This window comes from Patiria miniata, unplaced genomic scaffold (assembly GCF_015706575.1).
Source record: "Patiria miniata isolate m_02_andy unplaced genomic scaffold, ASM1570657v1 HiC_scaffold_30, whole genome shotgun sequence".
Taxonomy (NCBI): domain Eukaryota; kingdom Metazoa; phylum Echinodermata; class Asteroidea; order Valvatida; family Asterinidae; genus Patiria; species Patiria miniata.
The window spans coordinates 9,142,931-9,160,302 of record NW_024037070.1 but is presented as its reverse complement, the minus strand read 5'-3'; the positions used below and the strand labels follow the sequence as shown (position 1 = coordinate 9,160,302).

General features: G+C 41.7%; 2 protein-coding genes across 4 annotated transcripts; both read left to right on the top strand.

Annotated features, from left to right (window-relative positions):
• The first annotated feature begins 1,188 nt into the window (after positions 1–1,188).
• Positions 1,189–9,098, top strand: LOC119739179 (T-box transcription factor TBX20-like). The gene is made up of 7 exons (XM_038214009.1): positions 1,189–1,381; positions 1,897–1,998; positions 2,471–2,642; positions 4,729–4,902; positions 5,494–5,570; positions 7,437–7,654; positions 8,206–9,098. Exons 1-7 carry the CDS (start codon positions 1,290–1,292, stop codon positions 8,484–8,486), a joined length of 1,116 nt encoding a protein of 371 aa, XP_038069937.1. The 5' UTR covers positions 1,189–1,289; the 3' UTR covers positions 8,487–9,098.
• A 918-nt stretch (positions 9,099–10,016) lies between these two features.
• Positions 10,017–17,112, top strand: LOC119739393. 3 transcript variants are annotated; one of them, XM_038214331.1, is made up of 9 exons: positions 10,017–10,241; positions 11,884–12,134; positions 12,608–12,814; positions 13,041–13,106; positions 13,466–13,731; positions 14,208–14,324; positions 14,964–15,151; positions 15,901–16,125; positions 16,552–17,112. In XM_038214331.1, the coding sequence occupies exons 1-9, from the start codon at positions 10,228–10,230 to the stop codon at positions 17,018–17,020; spliced, it is 1,803 nt and encodes a 600-aa protein (XP_038070259.1). In that variant the 5' UTR covers positions 10,017–10,227; the 3' UTR covers positions 17,021–17,112. The 3 variants fall into 3 exon arrangements, with proteins under 3 accessions (XP_038070259.1, XP_038070257.1, XP_038070258.1); XM_038214329.1 differs by having other exon boundaries at positions 11,881–12,134; XM_038214330.1 differs by having other exon boundaries at positions 11,881–12,134; positions 12,611–12,814; positions 16,552–17,111.
• The last annotated feature ends 260 nt before the right edge of the window (positions 17,113–17,372 follow it).

Sequence of the window (17,372 nt, the reverse complement as noted above, 5' to 3'; positions counted from 1 at the left end):
TACCCGGTCAAAGTTGTAATCGAAAAACAACTTAATAAACATCACCAATCAATCATGCACGAACCAACGGAACTAATTATGCTGTAATCCCTGAATAATACCCGGTACTGTTACACCGACGATACAGCCAATTTGACTCCTTTACGCTCAAGGCAAGTCATCAAATGAGTAGGCCTACTTTAATAAAAATCGACGTTTAGAGAACAGTTTATCATTCCTAATTTGTTTTATAGATGTATTTCTTTTTTGGACCGCTAACTTGGCTTCTAATTGCCGTGTGGGGAGACGGGCTACAGGGCATGTGCACCCGGTAGCCAAACCCCGTTACGCAGTCTTGGCAAGTCTCGATGCGGAACTGAAGTAACCGTTCTTGGTTTATAACTATCACGGGTGATGACAAGTTAAGTGAACCAATGTCAACCGCGGTGCCAGTTTTCCCAACGGGCACTGTACTTTGTGGAGTGGGCCAGGGGGTGCTGTGGTTTCACCCACCGCATCAGGTCGGGGTTGCTTCTGGTAGAAGCACTCATCGTCTGTGAACAAAAATTTGAACCACTTGCCAGCTTCCACTCAAATTAAGTGAAATGAATCTATAACAAAAATAATAATGCTTTATAAATAATGATAATAATTTATTTGATTTGTTGAGTATTTCGTGTTGTGTTCTTCACTGTTGGTGTTTATCAAATTACCGCCTGTATTTGTACGATTTGTCATTGCAAACATCCACCCTACGTTTCCTGGGCTCTTCTGTTGCGTATATATTTCTTCTTAGCTGATGATGCTTTGTTCAGCGTGAAAAGAGATTTCAAATTAGAGGCAGTGAAACCCAGGGTGGTCTTATAAGATTGACCATTCTTCGTCCTTAGAGACCAGATGGGCTGTTCGAATTTGAATTGGGCTCACCATGTTTTTCATCTGTTCCATTTAATAGAATTAATTAATTAAGTATCGAGAACTAAGTAGTAGGATAATAAAGTAGTACCTTTTTTCTTTAAAAAGGAAGCAAGCCATATTCATAAGAATGATGCCATTTCTTCTCCAAAAAAGGTTACCTGCAACCAGCGCCAACGATCATTACACCCCTCACCTGCAGCACCCAAGTCTCCGCCCATCACGCCCCACTCAGCCCAGCAACACACAGCACCGTGTCGCCATCTCGTCAGCTCCACCGTCCAGCGTTCACTTTGGACCCATCCAACTCCCCGCCTGAGTCCGGTCAGGACTCATCCCCGAGCGTTGGCCCGGCGGTAGGCGAGGGGGACAAGGGGCAGGTTTCCTCCGATGAGATGTCGGCTGTTCGCTGCCGGTTGGAAACCAGAGAGCTCTGGGAGAAATTTCACGATCTTGGCACTGAGATGATTATTACCAAAACCGGCAGGTATACAAAATAAGTGTAGAAACGAAATGTGAATGTTCACCTCTACCAAAATAAACACTTTGGTTACTTGCACTGTCTTGGAATATTTTGACATAATCTTTTATAACTTTTCCTGAGGTCATTATATTTTTAGCTCGATTTCCTTTTTACTTGAAACATTATAGTTTGACTGTTCCTCGTTTTTGTAACTTCCCAGCTGCACGTCTGGAAAACTGAAATTGAAATCGAAATTTCAACCCAGAAAACCTTTCATCGTTTTTAAATTGAAACCAATTTGTAAAATAAAAAATAAGCATTAACAGAGACATTGGGAGTCATAGAATTTGAACCCTCGACCACCTGAACACTTCATGCACTAAGCCCTGGTCAGAGCTTCTCTCCCCTTCGTACGGTATTCGGAATCTCAAATTAAGTACATACAAGTCACTTCATTTTTGTATTTTAGCAATAATTTTTGTGAAATTTATAAAATGAAATGTAAAAACACAGATTTGTTTTGTTCTGTATGGTTATAGACGGATGTTTCCCACCGTACGCGTGTCCTTCAGTGGAGTATCAGCAGAAGCTCGCTACGTTGTTATGTTGGACATCGTTCCCCTGGATAATAAACGCTACAGGTAGGCATCCACGACTGATTGTGTATCAACCAATATCATGAAGCTGTATACAAGTTCAGAAAGTTGTTAAGCAATGAAAATATCTACTTGGCAAATCCTAACAAATTAACTGTTACCCAACAAATAGTCATACAGTGCACAGCGTGTGAGTATTTCTCAACTGAACTGATGAACACATACATATTGCTTAATAATAATAATTTTCCTGCTATGCTCTCCAATAAATAGGCTCTTGTTCTAACTAAAAAGGATTGTATTAAAAATGGCAAATCTCTTCCATGTCAATGACTTCAGCATCAGCAAGGCAGACAGTCCGGAACCACACTAATTTCGGCGAAGAGCTCGCGTCAACGAGTGGGCTATTTTGAGTTCTTTGACACGTTGAAATATTGAACAATGCAAAAGGTGTATTTACTTATAAATATCCATGACGTACTGACATTACAACTGAAGTTTCCTTGTATCATTACAGGTATGCGTATCACAGGTCCTCTTGGCTGGTAGCCGGCAAGGCTGACCCTCCATTACCCGCACTGCTTTACGTTCATCCTGACTCGCCCTTCACTGGTGACCAACTGCAGAGACAAATGGTGTCCTTTGAGAAGGTTAAATTGACCAACAACGAGCAGGATCAGCATGGACACGTAGGTTTATACAATTCCAGTTTTGTTAACCGTTTGAAAATAATGAAGCAACACTTAAGTTAGTCTATGTCTAGTTCCCAGACCAAAGTTTCTGCCTATTCTGACAAATCTAAGGTCGCAGGTTGGCGCCACGGCACGTGACCAAAACGGGTATAGGATCTTACCCTTTTCCGAAAATGCTCGTAGTTTTTTTTCCGTTGACACTAGGATATGTTCGTAATGGTTCGGCTGCTCGGGTATTTTCGGGCTCAAAGGTTTAATTTCTCACAAAAAATACCTGTAGGTTTCGTCATCGGTCCTGAAATCATTTAGATATCAAATCCAATGTATTTAGTGTCCGGTTATGCCTCGAGTATGCAATTGGACGAGGACAAGACTTAGTGCGTCGTGATTTATTTTGAAATATGACGGTTACCTGACCTATAATTTATAGAAAGACCTAATCGCCAGGTGAGGGAACCAGACTACAAGCTTTCTAAAGTTTGGAAGTTTGTTACGACAAAGATTGTTGCCGTAACGTGCAATGAAAGAGCTTCTTGAAACTGTCTTTAACTTTCTGAAAAACAAAAGTGGTGTCAGCAAACATAGTGTCATATCTTAGTGAGAAGACAATTCCACGACTTTAAACATCTTTTCCGTTATGGAAATTGCATTAAAAAGCTTTATTTCAAACCTAAAAGCGAAAAAAAAAATCATCTGATTTTGTGTAACGCCAACGGTACAGCATCCGAAAATTAGGCCTATTTTGAAATTGGGAAGAAGTGTTGTCCGGAAGTTCAGCGGAAGTTTAGGGCCCATTAATTCTTTTTCTTTTCCTCCCGAAAAATGCTTCTTTCCACAAGGATTATGTTGACAACTATCCACTGTAAAACAAGTAGGGTAATTCTTGAACACAGTGATAAATTTCCAGCGGACCGTCGTCGTCAGCGGTTCATAGATCACATAGAGGAGCGGGCGGTCGGCGCGTCCTGTCCGGTGTTATATACGATATTGCCCCGAGTCACTTCAATCATACTAGTGATGACAGCTGGCCAGCGGGAAGAGAATGTGTCTGTAATGTTCGTTGGGTTTCACTGTTGGCTGCGTGATATCTTGGGGATATATAGAGGGTTTGCGTGTGTGTTTGTACTGGACGGGTCTACCCGGTGATAATACATTATAGCGAGATATTTCTCATTGACAACCACGGCGCCTGTAGTCCTGGAACCCCGTCATTTACTGCAGACAAAAATGTCATCCCTCATCCGGGCCCTACGCCACGCTAACGACATCCCGGCGTATAATTCCCGCCTTTGCTTGTTTTAACTTTCGCTTGGGTGTCAGGGGTCAGTCGCTATTGAGAGCTAGTCGTAAATATCGCTCCGATGAGTGACAATCTTGCGGTCCCTCCAATCACAATCTTGCTTCTCTTCTTTCTACTTTCTCTGAAGTCTGTGCGTGCGTCCACGGGTCCGTCACGCGGGGACGAGGGGGGGGGGGCAGGGGAGGGGAGAATCCGCAAGTTTCATGTAGTCATAAATTTCCCCGGGAAAACTTTTCAGTCTTGCCATTTGTTATCCCAGAAAACTAATGCTGTAAACAACTGTTCAAGGAGTCGTCTTTGGAGACTGGTCGTTGGCTGTCAATGATGATCCTTTATGGTATCATTATCGCGTACTTCAACACTTTCTGGTCTAATTCTTACCCAGATGCTGTCGTTTGAACTTCTACGACGGTCAGTCTGCTTATAACTTTTAAATGTTGATTAATTAGACCCAAAATAGTCTAGACGCCAAACTGTGAAAAGAACTTCATGGTTCAAGGTGTTACCACATTATTGTTGGCACTTCCTACTTTACTGTAATCGATGTTGAGAAAGGTGACTGAACTTTAATAACTGGGTTGTTGAAGTTCAAGTATAGGCCTACCTGGGGTGTGCTTGAATGTTTTAGAATTAGAGAATTTAACGAGCGTATTATGCGCACTGATTGAATGCTGATTATCAGACTGAATAATTAAATCCCTGTTTAATTCTAGTGAGCCTTGCTTCAAGCCATTTCTCTGAATAACATCATCATCATTAATTTTGAACGCCCTCTCTCCGTAGATCATTCTCAACTCGATGCACAGATACCAGCCGCGCGTGCACATCGCCAGGAGAACGGACGCGCATGCGGGGGCAACAGCGCCCTCATTGACCTCACTGAACAGCAGTGAGCTGAGAAGTTTTGAGTTTCCTGAGACGGCCTTCACTGCAGTCACCGCCTACCAGAACCAGTTGGTAAGTCAAAATGTAGTTAGACTTGATTTCAAGTCGGAAACGGTCGTGTTTTGTCCACCGACAACCCAGCGCCATGTTGTCATCTCGTTTACGTTCTTGCATTGGGATCGAGGAGGCGCAGTCGTCCCTACGCAGTTATTTCATGAATGCCCCAGTGGCGAGCGAATCGGTGCCGGGCCCGCCTAATAGTCGACTTGGAATCAAGTCTAGGGAAACAAATTTAGGGTACGTACCCAGGGCTGGATAAGACAAAAGGAGCTGCACAGGCGGCTAGGTGCATCCTTGATCTCATTTTAATAGTGTAAAGAATCAAAGGGGATTGTGATGGCAATATTATTGTGTGGAAAATCACTGACAATTATTCTGATTCATATATTACATGAATACGAATGCGGAACAATTTGATGTTTCAAAACGATCATGTGTTCAACTTATCGTGCGAATTCAAAAAAGTATACGTGACGTCACAAATTTGCGTTTATTCGCCCTTGAGTATCAACTTGCCTTAAAAAATAAAACATGTGTGCATCAGCTACGTCAGGTGAAGGTCTTGTTTTCAGTCGTTTTATTCCCCCTCCCCCTGTTACACAGATAACCCGGCTCAAGATTGACAGCAACCCGTTCGCCAAGGGCTTTCGTGATTCCTCAAGACTGTCCGATTTTGAAAGGTAGTTTCATGTTTCAAAATGATACCAACCTAATGGTTTCCATGCAGTAAACACCCCTCTGTGGTAAGAATATAAAACATCACCGTCAGCTAGAGTACACCAGATACGATAGACCATATGCGTTAAGGCGGAGCCGGAGGGCAATGGTTTTATATCGCTTGGATAGAACCCTTTGTGAGTTTATTGTAACAAAATTAAAATAACAAAGAATACTCCGGGTTACCTTCAACGCATCGTTGTTTCTGGCATGCAAACATTAGATTCTTGATAATGAAAATTAAAAGTCGATAATAGAGAACCGAAGTCTGACGTCAGCTGTTGCTCTGGTTCATGCGCTGGTTCGCGTACTGATATCTTCACACACTTAAGCTATGCGCGTGAACCAGAATGCGCGACACACTTCGGTATTTATATCGGCAAATGGGAAAGCATTGAGGTAAATGACTTCAACTGGTTCCCGCCTTCTTCCTTTGGAGTCTACAATGCAGCGAAGGGACTGGGACCGACTATCAATCGCTTTTGGGTGACATAACGCCCTTTTTATTTCACTATTTTAAAGGCAAAAACGCCCCCATTCCTCCTTTACCGCCAGGTTATAATATTCTTAAATTGGATTGAGCGAAAAGTATTGGCTAATCAGCCACCGAAAGCATATAACAGCAGTTAAAACACGTGCAAGCCACTGCGCGAGCGACGCCAATAAACGTGTACCAAAATGTGAACTTCATGATAGATACCATACGTACGCTTCTAGAAAACGTGTTTATAATGTCATAAACATGTCGTGCAAATGTGTTTTCTTTGAGATATTCGTTAGGAAACGATGAAAACTCTAATGGGTAACGTTTTGAGTGTCTGAGACGTGCCGCTTGACATGCGCTAAATACTTTTGTGATTAAGAAAACACTCTGGTTTAAGTTTTGAGTCTTGTATGGAACGTTTATCGTGAAGATTGTGACGTCATCAACGCATTAACTCGCTGAAATTCGAGACAAATAATACTGGTACCGGTACACGAGCGTTCTTCTTATCTAACTGGACTCGAGTCGCCCTCTTGAAGACTCTGCGTCTACATCTTATCAAGGCTGTCACTTACACGATCCACAAGCATCATTTCTTTATCTTTCCGTTGCTCCTATTGCCCTTCATTGAAGCATCTTCAATTTAACCGTCTTGGCGTTGCTGACATCGTCACTGTGGATTCTTAAGAATCTTAAAAAGCCTCTAATGGTACAAATGCAGACAGTTTTGCTGTCACCCGCTATCTTATCTTATGGACAAGACCTCAATGGGGGAAAAAAGGGAGATAAAAAGTGTGTACAAAACACAGAAAGCTTGTGATAAAGTTTAAGTAAATAAAGCCAAGACACCTCTCATTATCGCGCGCCTTGAAGTCGTTATGCCAAATACACCATGCAACGATTGGTGGCGATGTGGATTCGATCCGTGCAGTATTAACTCAAGAGGGCGCTGCGAGGCATAATCACGTGGTTCGCAAGTTCACCAATACAAATACATGTCATATAAAGCAGAGGCAAGTTTTCATGGCAATTTGCATAAACCCGTAGCGGAAATTGTGCCAAGTGTCCATGATAATAGTTTGTCAGTGTTTAGCAAATTAGCAATTTTACCGCTGAGGGCGTACTATTTTTTGCACGTAGTCTGCAAATAGGCAGGCCAAGTCGAGAGCAAGTCTCTCAAATAGTTTACTTTGTTTTCAGGAAATTACAACTTAACTGACTATTACAGCAGACATCAGGTCACACCCTTTTTATTCGATTCCGTATTCGATAATCCAAAGCAGCAACTTAACTGTGGAAAGAAAAATTAACAAGAAACTATTTTTGTTTCTTTCAAATCTTCAAGCAGAGAGCGAGTAGAAACTCTGATACAGGAACACACCTACGCACGTTCACCAATCAGGCCACACGAGGGCGGTATACTCAATGGAATGGGTAATGGCTGGAGATTTGACTCGTCGTGTGGTGGCGCTGTGATGCCTCCCACTTTTCAGGAATTCCCTGGCGCAAGAAAAGGCTTTTCATTTGGAGAACAGTTCCCCTTAGCAGAGGAGTTTTCAAGGAGTAGGTTCATATTATAGTAGGAGACTTTTGAGACGTTGGTGGCAGCAAACACACCGGTCGTTTTTCCATTGTTAGCGTCACATTGAGCATGCGCGCTTTAGCTTAAACATGACGTAAATAATTGAAAAGGACCGATGCGTTGGCTGCATAGATTATAGCTCTATGGTTGGCTGCCATCAACGTCTGAAAAGTCTCCCAATCTATCGATTGAGCGGGCAACTCTCCACAACCTACAAAATCAGACACTTTCGCGCAGACCGTCTGCGGCGACAAAATGCACAATTGGAATTTTCTTGAGCAGTTTTCCTACCCAGTTTTTCCTACTTCGTTTTGTGCCAATGATGAGTAGTTTCAAATATTTTAAGATGAAATTCAGTTCTGTGTCCTATTTGTCTTTAAACCAGCCATTTTGTTTTAGTCTATGTAGTTTAGTTGTATACAATCATAAATTAAAACACAAAGAAAGACTTTATGGTCATTTCATACAGCTATCAAGAACTTGTAAACTGAAAACTATTATGGATTACACATCAATTTTGTCATTTTCTTAGGAGCCAACACATGGAGTGGAGTCCTTCTACCTCCCATCACACCCACGGCCCTCTCTTTGGACCCCATGTATCCAATGGTATCGTCTTCGATGCAGGATAAATCCAGCATAGATTTACGGTCCATGAGAGGTTCCATTCAAGACGAGGGGTGGTTCCCAGTGTCCCACGCTTTTCGAGAGTCTCATCGGTACCACAAACATCTGGCGCAAGGCCCCTATGCCTCCATTAAAACGACTAGAAGTGCGTCTACGTTACTTGCTCCGCCCTCTCTTGTCCGATGATTGCCATGTATGAGGCTGTGGGCGAACTGAAGAGGGCGCTACTCAGACTGCAAAATACTACTACAACTGCTCTAGGCACTCTCAACTAGCTTGCATCGCCCGTTAAACTAATAAAATTCATTGCAGTGCAAACCACGAGCGATGCACTACACCACAACGGTGTTTAGCATTTTCACCGCTGAGGGCGTACTTGCGCACCGTTACCCGGTGAATTTTCATGTTCACCAATTCTGACCATTTATAATCGTTCAGTATTAGAACTGTTGTGTAGGCGAAAAATGTAATGTGTGGTTTATGGCACAGCTTGCCTAACAAGTGAAATAACTTGTTCTGTTTCAATCTCAGTTATGAGCAGAAAAAAAGGCACAGTTTTAGTTGAGTTTTTTCTTCTTGCAAAAGGAATGTTAGTTTCGCTTCCATTTGTATTGTTCCGTCACACCGGGGACGTTGAAGACATGAAAGGAGAGTAAGCGGTATATTCCACGCTCTCACTTTTTTCCAACCAATGATGACACGATGCAGACTAAGCTATGACAACATGCAGAAACACCCGCAGAGCAAATATTTTATTGACTCACGCGCAAGATACAAACATTCGAACAAATATCTTGACATGCTGTGAGAAAGCCAGCCAAGAGAAGAAAGAAAGTAATGGTTTGTCAACGGAAGTCTGTAGCTGCATGTCGATCATCGTGTAGGTGGTTTGGTGAGAGCTGAGACTTGGACAAGATGCATTGAGATTCAATGAAGGAGGCAGTCATAGCAACTGGAGACAATGTGTTTGATGAGAATCATTTTACATTTGATGCATGATGAGATGCAGGGATGCAAACAGAGGTTACTTTTATCCCCCCCCCCAAAAAAAAAGTATCTACAATTTCCAAGAATATTTCTGCAAAAAAAGGTTCTCAAATCGCGCCTTGATACACAAATAACACTGTTCCGAGAATAGGGATTCTGGTCAATCTAGTAGGCAGTATTGAATTAAGAACGGAAGGAATTAATAGTGGGGACATTTTTAAAGGCCAAAAATCTAACTCCTGTGCCTTTTCCCCTGTCCCTGCCTAAACATGTATTAAAAAGCGAACCATGTAGTTGAGTCGGGAGTTTTCGTGCAAAATGTGATTCTTTGGAACGTCGAAGACATGTAAGCTAATTTTCAGTAGGCCCCCAAAGGAATTATGTTTCCATAAAACAAACCCTTGAACAATGGTAACTTATAATGTTGAGTGTTAAAAACAAAAATAAATTTGCATTTATGTTATCGAATGTGAAGGTTTGTGCGTTTCATTGTAGTGCAGGCACCGTGTACCGCTGATATCACGCAAACCCCTCTGTACCCCCCAAGAAATGTCACTTGCAATCAGGAAAGTCCTCTTTTTAAAGAGGTATTCCACGTTTTCTGACCCCTGACGACCTAATTCAGTTCGTTCAAGGCAAGATTAGCATCACAATGGCATTCGCTATTGATTAGTTGTTCTCGATTACGTAATGAAATCCGCAGAGGTACAGTTAAAGATGTCGGGCCTTTTGTGCCACACCAACAATCCCCCATTGCCGTGGTCTGTCCAGACCCTTGCCGGCTCAGTAAGCAGAGCCAAGGACGGCGTCTCCAGATGACTTGGATATTCTCTTTTTTTTAATGGAACTCCCGTGTTTGCTGGAAAATATGTAGGAGAAATCCTTGCCAAATCTCCCCGATCTTCTTCCTTTGATCTCCGGACAGATGTATTGATGAGCCATGTTCGACCTAGGGTAAGTCTTATAGTTGGAAACTTCGCAAATCGAACTGGTTGGATATTAATGGAGTAATTTGAAGAGTTGTAGTGCCAAATGGGACCCTTTGAACAATCTTTGCGCATGTGTCAGAACAACGCCACACCTATGTTACAGTTGTACCACAAAAAGTTGTTCCAAAAAAAGCATTATTGCAGCATGATCCACACACGCCAGTTTTCTTCAGAAATCGGAGTCTAACTAAAGGAACAAATTTGACTACCATTAAAAAGTCAAGAATTGGACAATCTTGGGAAGCCATCCCTTGATCATAATCGTGTATTTAACATGTAGCACAACCAAGTTGTATTAAAAATTGTGAGAAATAAATCACATGAAATAGCATACGTTCTGACCATTATGACGGTATACACTGTGAGAAACGAAAAGCATGGTGAGACCACGCATGCATGGACGACATCAAAATAATAACAATTTTTCTGACCTATATAATTTACACAAACAACACCGACACGAGAGATGGTGTCATGTGTTGATACAATTCTGAACAGGAATGGAGTTTTTTTTCAGTTTTCAAAGATCTTTCGGTTTGTGAACTTTTACAATGGGGGTATCTTACATTATCAAAATAACTCTTTTTTTTTTAAACCTGGACCGGGCAGTAGATCGGAATGACCAGTAGCCATAGATGGATCGTACACAAGTAGAAACTTTGTACATGTATATGCCTTTCAGATACTATATTGTCAAAAATTTTCGGAGATAGTGAAATTGTGTTGGACTTTTTACTAGTACATGTATTGCGTATTTATCTTAGTTTTTTGACACAAGGAATTGCGTTAGCACTGCGTTCTATTAAGAATTTACGAATGCTAAAATTTCAAGTTAAATTTAATCATGGTGTTAAACTATGGGTCAAATTCAGTATGGATCTGTTAGGCCATGTAAAACAATAAAGTGGATTCTCGTTCGGGTTTTTTTTTAAAGGGTGGAAGCCCCCTTTTTTCAAGATGGCTCTTCTAAGATGGATTCTTTCATTTTCTCGACTCTTTTGCAGATACTTTTGTGCCAAATGAGACGTTACCATTTCTAATTTATTCTAAACTTGCATAGCCTACATGAGCTACAATTTTGCTGGAAGCGCATAAAATACAAAACATAATGAATATACGATTTTAAAAAGGAGGCGGCTGAGGAAAAAAGGAAGCTGGCGGGGATGAGAAAGTGGTTAATTTTTTTCACTTGGCCTTAAGCAAGAAAAACTTGGAAGAGAACAAGGGATGTGAAACAAGTTTAATCTGCACTAAGGGTGCTAAACTTTAAAACTTTTAAGTGCAGAGAAATTCGCTAAGCGAAAAATATTATCACAGTAGCCAAAATTGACATCTCCTGCATGGTTTGTGAATGTTTTTCACTTGATTTCTCCATTTGTCAAGCAATATTTTCAGCCCAACAGCAATCGGCAAATTAAAGCTATGCAATTCTAAAGCCTTCCTATAAAACAAGTAATTGATATTCAACTTTTTTATACAAAAAAATGAGGCCTAATAATACGAGTTCGTCTACCTAGTCTGCGTTCACATTACGTGATTTGTTAAAGGCCTATACGTAATCCCAAAAGAAGCAACATGTGGTTACTTGTATTTCCTTCTGACAGCAGGTCTTCGGATTTATTCGGCCACAATGCCCAAGGCACGAGAAGGCAAACCTCTCCAGTTCGACCGCGGGCTTCTGGGCGGACCGTTACGGGCAAGTGTTGGCGGGTCTTGGCCGCTTTATCCTCGCCTCGTGCTAGGCCACACAGACGGTGTGTGCTGCTGGGCGTGCTCTATACCTTGGTCGGTATCTCGGTGATATCGACTTTCTCCGTCTGGTCCGCTGTCAGCCGGAACGGGGAGCAAGGATCTAGGAGTAAGTTTTAAAGAAAATTAAGACCAGCGTCCTCTCGTAACTGCCCATCTCTCCTGAAAATTCAAAAGTCGCTTCAAATTATCTGTCAAACCACCATTAATATTATCAACCTTCGAGTAAAGAAACAGTGTCTCCTTTGATAGTACAACTGACAGAAAATCCTGAGTATCAATTGTAAGTGCACTATTGCATATGAAGAAATGAAGCAAGATTTGCAATATGCATCAGTGGTGTATCGGGGTGGGGGGGGGGGGGGGGGGGGGGGGGGGTTAACATAGCACCCCCTCCCTGCTCAGTGGCTGTCTAATTTTATGATACTAGTAAAATGTGGCCAAAAATAATAGGTGGATTGCTATATTAACTGAATTCATTCTCAAATTGCCTTTTAATTAGAATGCAGGCGAAAGCATCGTAGATTTCAAAATTATAAAATTTTGGTTGTTTATAACGGTGGCGCTATTTTTTTTCCCTAGCAGCAGTTGATAGGCGGGCAATGGCGGAACAAATGAGGAGTGATTTCACTAATGTTACGGTCAACCGCACAGCTGCTGAACAGCGCCCTCTGGTGTTCAAAGGCGTCGCGAATAGTCTGGGAGATTTGGCTGATCTTTTCGCCATTCGACCGGCCAATGAAAAGACGCTGGGCAAAAAGGAAGTGATGGAAGATGCGCCAAAGAAAGGTGACTGTAAAACGTGCTTTTCAATGTTGAGGCCCTTAATTTCTATAACAAGAAATTATTCATCCAATCTTTTTGTGTAATAATAGTGTCCTGCACACTCAAAGATTTTGGAGGATTCGGGAATCGGGATGGTTTCTCAAAAGGTAGTAGGAGAAATCTTCACTTTAAGATTGATTTTTTTCTTGTGAGTCACTTTCATTCGCTCTTTTGAATTATTTCTTCACAGTTGAGGAGAAACCTCACGAGTGTTCCGTGAAGACCGTCTGTCCAGAGCTGGAAATTCCTAATTTAAGTGAGTTAAAAATCATATTTTAATTTTCCGTTTTAAACTTTATCTTAATCAGTAATGATTAAAGGCTTTTTAAAGCAAAATCTCGCACTCGTTTATCTCCATTTAAATACTTGATGAATTCAAGGGATAAGAAATAATTATTTTCTTCAACTGTGAGAAAATAGCATGCTGTCTTTCCCACTTTATTTGGTAGAATTTTTTTGAACCCATTATATTTTGCAAATCACACAAAGTATCAAGTCTGTTCAGAAGACCTTGCTGAATAAAGTCGTCTTGGAGTGAGTAGATCTGTTTGAGATACCAAGAGAGTCAGACTTCACTTCTTTTTACATCCAACACATTTTGTTTTTCTTGACAAGTTGAAAAGCGGTCCCTGAAATTGCAAGACATGCCGATGAACGGATCGGTGTGGCAAGTCCTTGGCAAGGATCGCCAACGGGTCCAGCGCGTCGTGGACACGGGCAACCGTGAGCTGCAAGACCTGCTTGAGAAAGCCGCTCGGTACAATTCATCTGTACGCATACCCATCGCGGAGAGTCTGGCGCCGCTGGGTCTGAGGATCAGTAACTATACCTATCTGCCTGGTGGGCACTGGAAACCAGACAACTGCTTGCCCAGATGGAAGGTAAAGGAAAAGCACATTTGAAAAACAAAAGCACTCCGGTGTTAAATTTAGGCAGCTTGTAAGTACCTAAATTGAACAGATTACCCAATATAGACACTTAGAGTACCGGCCGGGTTATTTAAATTCAGTGACAATGAAAATGAAGAGACATGCCAGAGATCTGTCTCCATTGAGGGCGCTCTTTGCAAGGGGTCAACATGTATCCATTATAGAGGGTTTTTTTGTTTAAGTTTGTTTGTTGCTGGGAAAAAAATTGCAAAATGTAAACCTTTCAATTACATTGGTCTATGGTGCTCACTTTAACACACAATTCGTTAATATACTGACTTAACATTTACGAGATGTCAAAATAACCCTTTCTTTTATGGCAGCACGATTGAACCTGGTTCGAGGTTAAAGCTCATGACGTCACGACGGCAGGTGCATGATTTCAAATCCATAACTGAAATGATTTTGTTGTAATATTATGTTGACAGGTTGCGATTATCTTTCCCTTCCGTAACCGCTCGTATCATCTGCCTATTGTGCTCCGGTATCTGACACCAATGCTGCAGAGGCAACTGCTAGAATTCGCCTTTTATACAGTGAACCAGGTACGAAAATCATTCCTTGAATCAGTGCTGTAATCCAATTAGTCACAAGAATCAGTCATAAGTCAATCGTTAGCTAATCGCACGCGAGGTCGTAAACGGACTTAGAACAATAACATTCATTTAGAATTGTTTTACCGAACTTACTTCAAACCTGGATGACTTTGATTGACCTTTGATAATTAGAGATCGACTTGTGATGCCACATCCTTCTATGTGTGATTAACATAAAGGCATTGACACCTCTATTACCACCTGTTGTGAGGTTGGTTTTATGTTGCATGTTGAAAAACATATGAACTGAATTGAACTGTTGTAGCCAGGCATATATAGTGTTCAAATGTTTTATATTATTTTGATTGTGGAAGAACATTTCAACACCAAACTTTACCAAAGCTGTGGCATCTTGTGGTGGTTGACGGTGTCAAAATAAGTAATATTGATAGAAAAAGATTCAGTTTGTTGTCAGTTGTTGAGTGGAATCATATTGGTACACAAAGGCATCACTATATACCGAAACAAATGATGTATACTCATCATCCTCTCAGTTAGTTATTGCAAACCAACAACCAAAAGACAGTGACCATGACCAACAAACAAGCCATACAATACATGTACATGTATAACTATTTCTTTTGACAGGAGAACAGCCTCGCTTTCAACCGTGCCATGCTCATGAATGTCGGTTTTCTGGAGACGCTCAATTTCACTCACTGGGATTGTTTCATTTTCCACGATGTGGACCACGTACCCCTGAGTGATTTCAATTACTACGGGTGTAGTGGCATGCCCAGGCATTTTCTTAGCGGTGCGGACCGGTGGAAGTACAAGTGAGTAAAGCCCCCCCCCCCCGTCCGTTTTTCATGACAAGAAATAAAGCTCCCCCCAAGGGAAGTGCAAAAGAGCATCAGTAACTGCGATGGGTTGCCCATAGCATCAGAATATGGTGCCAGCGCTTCACTCAACACTTGTTTTTAGAATGAATTAGAGGGTTCCTTGTGAAAGCCATTTTCAAACTGAAAAGAACTGCATGTATACATTCTTTAATGATCACAATAAATAAATTTTAAAAATAGAATAGTATCCATGAACGGACTCATTCATTGCTTCGAAACACCCATGCTTGTCAATTCTAGGCCTATAGGTGGCAGAGTCCCGTCATTCTGAAAGGCGGCCATTGCATGTATTAGTATTCTTTAGTCAATTCATGAGGCAAAATACTCCTCACTAGTAACCTCAGTAGTATGCATTTCGTTCCATACAAGTGTGCCCAACATAAACACCAGTAGTATATGTAGTTGGTCCTTGACCCCGAAAGAGCCCTTAGGACGTGAGGGTTAATTTTAAAATTCCATATCGCCATATCATATTCACCACCTCTGTATGACTACTTCAGTAATTTTAGAAAATAATGTGTTAGTATCAACGTGGCACAGGTTTTTTTTTATACTGAGGGATGATCGCACAAAGTAAAAATCCTTCGGGAGAAACACAAACAAAAGGATTCTCTCTAATTATAGGTCATACCTATTCCGTTTTGGCTTACTACACCCACACTTGGTATTCTCACTGATTTCAGGTTACCTTACAACAACTTCTTCGGTGCAGTGACTGGTTTCACTGTCGGCAACATCCGCAAGATCAACGGCTTTCCCAACGTGTACTGGGGCTGGGGAGGCGAGGACGACGAGATCTGGGAACGAGTCAAAGAGGTGGGCCTACCCGTGTCTCGTGTCCAGGGACCGCATGGTTACTATGATGTCATCAAACACCATCATGTCAGCGCGCCACAGTTGAAAGACAGGTGGGTAGAACGCCCTCTCTTGGGCGATTCTTGGTGCAGATCGTGCTGGTTTTTAGTGCCAATTTGTATTGTAACTTCAACCAACTTTGGTGATCCAAATTGCCTGAGCCAGTTTGCTTATGAACCAGTAATAAGACAAAACCCAATTCATTTCCAGAATTTTCTTTTAAAATTCTACTGTCAAAAAGTGGATTTTTTAATCATCGCAGTGATAAAACTTCAAAACAACCAAGTGTCATACTTAACATGTTAACAATGCAAGGAACCAGGTGCGACCCCGTGACGTAATGAATCAAGTACTAGTAATGTCTTGATCGAATTTGCCACGCGTTAGAGAGCCGCACTGCGTCATCTGCGGGGCCCAAAAATCTCCCGAACATTCACTTAAATTTTGCTTTAAAGTTATTTTTCTTTCTTCTAACACAGAATGCAATTATTGAAAAGCTTCAAGCCTCGCTTCAGGCTCGATGGGCTGAACAACCTCAAGTACAAGAAACCTCACATTGAATTGCACGCCCTCTATACAAATATCTCAGTGGATATACAAAAACTCAAAGCTGTCATACCTAACCAGCAGCCAAAGAGTACCAACGCAAGGGACAAACGATCCAAGACAACCATTAACGAGCAGCGGGTAGCAGCCGCCAAAACGGCCCTTGCCAAGGGTCACGTGAACGCCAAGACCGTGTCAGAGGTCAAGAACAAGGCCGCGTCAGCGGTCAAGAGTAACAAAGGCTTGAAACCAGCGGTAAAAATTAAACCAGGAGATCCACAAAAGGCTGACGGGAACCAGCCAAACTTGAATGGACTAGCGGTGGCAGGAGACACAAAACAGTCGTTAAACACAACAGCAATAAAGAAACATGAGCGGGCACCGGCCAAACCGGAGAGTTAATGGCGGGTAATTACTGGCGCAGTCAGGGAACTAGACATCGATCGGTAATACTTTCTTGCTAGTCTTCGTTTCTATTCTCGAGTCAAACTGCTGAGCACAATGTGCAGGGAGCCATGCAAAAACAATCAATAATTGAACACAAGAGCAATTTTTTTTCGACCTTTCGCCGCTACTGTGCAAACTCTCATTGAAAACAAAATAATATTGGCAGTACACTGAGGCTGAGTCGCAAACTAAAACGAAACCCAAATGTCAGTACCATTTTTTGTGAAGTTCCGCATGTAGCACTTTCAAAATGTATATGAAAGCCCAATTCATAAGCATTCTTTTAGTACAAGAATCATTCAAATCA